The sequence below is a fragment of the Dermacentor albipictus genome, chromosome 5, assembly GCF_038994185.2.
Source record: "Dermacentor albipictus isolate Rhodes 1998 colony chromosome 5, USDA_Dalb.pri_finalv2, whole genome shotgun sequence".
NCBI lineage: Eukaryota > Metazoa > Arthropoda > Arachnida > Ixodida > Ixodidae > Dermacentor > Dermacentor albipictus.
This window is the reverse complement of record NC_091825.1, coordinates 70,934,001-70,940,000: the sequence shown is the minus strand read 5'-3', so window position 1 is coordinate 70,940,000 and position 6,000 is coordinate 70,934,001. Positions and strand designations below refer to the sequence as shown.

At 47.1% G+C, this 6,000-nt stretch overlaps 1 protein-coding gene across 2 annotated transcripts in view; it reads right to left on the bottom strand.

The window, feature by feature from the left end:
• Nucleotides 1-6,000, bottom strand: part of LOC135899775 (uncharacterized) — a 48,251-nt gene that overhangs the window by 21,650 nt on the left and 20,601 nt on the right. For both annotated transcript variants that reach the window (XM_065429110.1, XM_065429111.1), the window contains exon 6: nt 2,228-2,287. In XM_065429110.1, the coding sequence (XP_065285182.1) occupies nt 2,228-2,287 (60 nt within the window). The remainder of the gene's footprint in view (nt 1-2,227; nt 2,288-6,000) is intronic.

Genomic DNA, 6,000 nt, shown 5'->3' with positions numbered 1-6,000 from the left:
CTGTCTGTCTGTCTGTCTGTCTGTCTGTCTGTCTGTCTGTCTGTCTGTCTGTCTGTCTGTCTGTCTGTCTGTCTGTCTGTCTGTCTGTCTGTCTGTCTGTCTGTCTGTCTGTCTGTCTGTGGCGAACTGAAGCTTTGACTGGTTGTCGATAATGTTAAAAAGCATTTGCAAGATGCGCAATTTTTACCACTACTCGAGCGCTGAAAGTCAAAATGTGGACTCCCAACGTTCTGAGATCGGCTGCGGATATCTGCTGGAAGTGGGCTTTGTATATGAAATGAAGAGCTTTATTTTTCGTACCATTAGGACTCATTTGCCACCTTTGAGACCAAAAATAATGACTCGTAAAGAGTCCTGTGGAAGTAGCTGCATCTTGTGCTTATTTAGTGCTCAGGTATAATACACAATCACCTGCAAAACAAACAAACACGACAACGCTGTTTTCTTTGTAACTTCGCTCAATAAATTATTATTATTATTATTATTATTATTATTATTAAATCATAAATAAGCTCCTTTCAATGAAGTAAGAAGAGGAGCGAACCAAAAACTAATCCGTGCGGAATTCTGGAAAGGACATGCCTGAGGGTGCCGGACCGAATCCCAGTCACGGCGACCGGGATTCGATCCCGATGGGGGCGAAATGCAAAAAACGCGCGTGTACCGTGCATTGAGTACACGTTGAAAAACCCTAGGTGGTAGAAACCAGTCTGGAATCCCTCATTATGGCGTGACTCATAACCGCATAGTGTTCTTGGCACGTAAAATCCCACAATCTTTGGAAAGGGCATGTGCAACGACTTAGTTAGATTAACCTATGCGAATATAATAATGAACGTTATTTAGTTAAGTATGAGGCCAAGCCGCTCAAGTGTCGGTTTGTTTTGGATTGCACATCCACGTTTTATTACTAATTTTGAATGAGTTACGTGGTCAAACGCCATAGAAAATCAAGAAATTATGTATCCATTTACCTTCCCTTGTCCAGTACCGCTGCAAACTCATTAGTCGTGTGGAATAATTGAGTCGCACTGGAGAGGACACGTCTAAGTCCATGTTGGCTACCGAAAAAGAAAATTACCACCTTTTAGTAAGGAGCTCGAGTGTTTGAATAAATGAAATGCTCCAATACTTTGATAGCAGTGTACGAGAGAGACAAGTCGGTAATTAGACACATCTGTTTTAATGAGGATAACCTTTGCTTCGTATATAATGAAAACTTGTATTGCACCCCATCCGACATACCTCTACAAAAAGTTATTCGCTATGTCGTCTGGGCCGGCACACTTACTTATGCCCAAGTTACGCAGCGCTGAAAAAGGCCTTTGCTCAGTTACAATATCTGGAGTATGAAGACTCGTTTCTCGAAGTTGCATAGTCTGTTAGCTGTTGCTCAAAAAGAAAGTAAAGAAAGGAGAGAGAAAAAAAACGAAAAACAAGGAAACGATGAAAACTATTCAGTGAGCGATTCTGCAATGACATCGCTAGACGTGATGAGAGCATCGCGACGGTTTATTTTTGCCAGTAGTTTTTTCAACAGTAAAACATACATCCAAAGATTTCGACAAATATTTCTTATTTTGACGTTAAGGAATCGGTATTGGGGGACGTAATTTATGACCTCAATTCCATGAGAAGAGATTGCAAGATACCCTGATACGCTTTTCTACGCTCCTGAGTTTGATAAGTGCTTAGCTCAAAATCGCTTAGCTCGAAGTTTCATCGGCGGGATTTGACATGTGATCCAGGAATTCGTGGGGATTATTTCCTTTTTTTTATTCCTTCGGCACATATCTTCGCGTCATGAACTGTGCTTTCTAAATGCGGTCACAAATAATTTAAACCATTGCAACGAGAAACGTGATTTCTTCGTAATCTTGCTCAAGAAGTTCTTATACGCTCTCATTTTTGGTACCAATAAAATCGAAAGTTTATTTAGTTGCTTCTTGAGTTTTTGTTCGGGATAAGTGGTTATTGAAAAGAATAACTTCATGACCGAATGTGTCCGGCAGAATTTCAGCAGTAAAACCCTATCCATCGACGGTGATACCTTTGGTACATTGCATCTTGTCGATGATAACAAAAATGCAGTTGGTTGCAAATGGTGGTTTATCGTCATGTACGCCGTCCTGTTTTGCCATTTAGTTTCTCCTCTCTCTATAAGTACAGTAGCCTTCGGCTAAACTAGAGAGATAATAAAGTGATGTCAAAGAGCGCAAACACTTACAAAAGTGTCCGGTGGAGCAGTGGTTGTCGTCATATTGCGCTTGATAATGAGCCTCCTGACCTGTCGATAAAGGATAAAGAGCATCGGTAAGCGAAGCAACCTTCACATCAGTAGACAATGAGATGCTGAGCAAGCGATGTCAAAACATAAGCTCTGCGGTGAAGCTAGTGAGTCGTAACGAGTGACTATGGCCGCTATCTACACATCACCAAAAGATAAAGAAAACCGAGGAGTTTCATTTTTAGTGGAAACCGAATGAAACTACCAGACGGTGAAGTAAACGGAAGCACTGAAAAAAAAATTATTTGTTTATTTATTCAGCAATATATCGCACCAAGTAAGTTTACTATTTCATATTAGAATTAGTTACAGACGAGGATTGAACTTGTAATAAGCCTTACATTCCTAATACGTTAAATGAAAGGGGTAACGTAAGTAAAGGAAAAGCTCTCATGGCTGGAGTCGCGCTGGGTGACACTCAAATGGGTTGGTTATCGAAAAAGTCTACATAAAGAGCCAAGAAAGTGGTAAGGCAGAGAACGCGCGCCATTTCCGATGCTCACTTTGTAAAGCGCATTGAACGTCATGCAAAGGTTGTGGGTTGGCCTCCCGCCGGCACCAAGGCGCATTAAAGCGAAGCATTTAATTAACCACCTCAATGAGAGATCCACGTGGAGTCGAAAAATATGGTTTGGATCTGCGTTTCTTTGTAGCTTGCCGTTTCATTTCACTTTCCTTGATTGAGGCCTACATGAGGCATTTTGCATGCGCAGTGTTCGTTCATAATTGTTTCCATGACAACAAAAGAAAGAAACAAAAGCAGTTAATTTCCCCTGCGTTTTCATTGGCTTTCTTGTCTGCTGGCCTCGTTATGGCTGTTACCTTAATAGAACCGTAGTGGCGGTTCTGGGCGGCTTGCACGTCAGGAGCAGAACCGATAGCCTGCGCGTATTTGAGGCGCGAAGTTGCCGCAGAAAGGGAATTTATGTGCGCGTTCGGCGAAGCCGTTATTGCGACGCAGCCTAGCAGGGCTGAACTGCGAGCCCTTGTCGAGGGGAAATTGCAAGCGTAAGCGGCTATAATACCTTATTTAAAGCCATTATCGCCGCGTTTCTTTTATGCGGCCATCCGCCGCTTATTCCAGGAAGGGCCACGCGCTCTTAGTCGACGCTGGGCTCAGGCTAGCTATATTACAGCGCGTTCTCCCGCAGCGACACCGGGGAATTCGCTAGACTCGCAACAGCGGGTAATGGACTCGTCACTGTAAGGGGGCGTCGTGCGGGGCTTCGAAGGCTTATCACGTAAGACCACGCGACGATCGTCGTGACCTTGTTGCTGGTTGTCCGCAGGCCGTCTCGTCATGGGGCGCTGCGCATCCTCTGGCTGCACGGACGAGACCGCCAGCAAATTGCAGCGCGAAGCCGTTGCGCTGCTTGAAGTCCTTTGAAACGCAACGACACAGAAATTAGGGTAAAAAGACCCAAGTGAAACGGGACGAGCGCCCTAGCCGTTCTTATTTAAGTGTTTTCTCCTCTCGTCTCTGTCGTCGAGCTTCCGAAAAAAAAAAAACTTCAACGTGCCCGAATTACTACTTCGACTGCGCTTATCTGGGGACGAAGGAGGGGAACGGAGAAAGGTTGTGCTGCGCTCGGGAATTGGGAGGTTTTAGCGACGAACGTCTCGATGCGAGACCACATTCAGAGAGCTTTCGCTGCGCGGTTTATACGATTTCGTTCCCACATTTCACTGATCGCAATTCACTGCACAGCGTGGCACACACTGAACGAAGAGGCTGAGAGGATGGCCACGCCGCGCTGACATTCAGCAAGTTTTATTTGGCAAAGCGCGCAATACAGCAAATGAGAGACCATTACTGAACCCAAGGAACCATCGAGCATCATAGACAAGTAGCTGTACCAAAAAGATGGGTTATTGAAATCATAGCTTGCGCGAAGCAGTCGATTGGGTGTAGACACGAACATTTTGTGAGCACGAAGTGTCTTCGGCCTGAATAAGTTGTCGCATTAGGCAATCTCTGTATCTACTCAGTATGGCGCATTTTTTTAACGAAGGCAGGCACACCCGTCGGCTGCAATAGGCTGATGCCCACCCTTCATGCCCTGTACGCTTGAACACGTTCACTCATTCTATCATTGTTACAGTGGCCAGTCGGCCCAACGTAGTGTTAGGGGATATCAGGATATCAGCTACACGCTTGTTTATTGGGCACGACGGTTCGCTCGCGGTGATAACGATTTATTAAATGTATTTCGCGCGCTTTGTCGAGTACGGGTGCGTTTAAAGTCAAGGCGTTGGCCAAGCGCCAGCGAGCATCGGTCGAAGTAAGCAACCTCACGCGCCTTGCGCTGTTCAACTGCACCGCTTTGTTGCGATAGCAATTATATGGTCACACCAAGCGCATTTCTGCCGTCGTCGAGGCCGTCGCCACGAGATTCCGTATCAAGTTCGGCTTGCGCGCTTGTCCCCTTCCTTTGAGCTCGGGAAACGACCGATCTACCCGACTCTGCTTCGGGGCATACAGGCGACCAGTCGAAGATACCATTAGTCTAGCGTAAAGCAAAAAAACGCAGAGATTGCGTTGGCGTTGCGTGCACCACACTGCGCATGCCCTGTACGTAAACGGTGCTGGAGCTCTTACGCACGTAGGCATGCAAGAGAGGCAAGCAAGGAGGAAGCATCGACTTTCGTCGCGCGCAAGGCTCCGGGGGGAGGGTAGGGAGGGGGGGAGCGTTCTACTCTGGGCAGCCCCGGCAGACGTGCGAGAGGGTAGGGAGGGGGGGGGTTCTACTCCGGACGTCCCGGGCAGGCGTGCGAGGCCGCCCGGGTCGCTGTATCTTGAAAGCCATATGCGACGGGGACAGAGTCCGCCATGCGCCGTGTTTTCGCAGCTTAGTTCGCGCTAATCCGAGAGGCAGTGCGAAGGTCAATTCGCTCGCTACTGCTGCCGTGCTTCCTCATTTAAGCGTTTGGACAACGAGTTTTCGCGGTCATCGTGTGAGATGTGCTCGTGTTTGCTCGTGTGCGCGTGACACTCTGCTTGTTAACCTAGTTAGTATGGACATGTTCACAAGTTGTCGTTTACAAGAAGATGGCTCGCTTCCTCCCCACCTTCCTCGCTCTCGCGCGCGAGTTCAAACCACCGTCCTTCTCGATTGGCCTTTTTACGCTTTCTCTCGCAGCAGCAGCATAGGGGGCGCGGCCGTGGTGATCTCGCACTTGGACTTTATACGGAACATCACTACTACGACGACCACGGTGACGACTGAGGCGTAAATGCGCCTGGATTGCCCATATATTTGCTATCGCAATAATAGGATAGCAAGAAGATATAAGGAAAACGCGTTCATTTTTCCAACACCGCTGTTACCGATAGCGAACGGGCAGTAAGCTCCCGCACAAAGTCCGCAAGTGCGTCCTGAAGTTGTGGATGCAACGCACGAAGCCTACCACATCATGTTTTGCGTGGGTTGCTTGCCAACAATTCTCTTGTTTATGCCCGCCAATATCGCGCGTGTTTTTGTTTGTTTGTTTTCAGAAGCGCCTAACTGGCGATGGGCGGCCTCGCTGCCGCTTGCTTCGGCGAAGTCAACCACATTTAGCTTGAACGCTGCTGAAAACTGTCTCCGCCTGCCGCTGCTCATCGCTCACCGGACCAAACAGAAATCACTCACTAGCTCGATGGCAACAGCGCACCGAAGAAGAAAAAGCGTCAAGAAAAAATAAAAATGTCGGCAATGAGATTTGTAAATGTA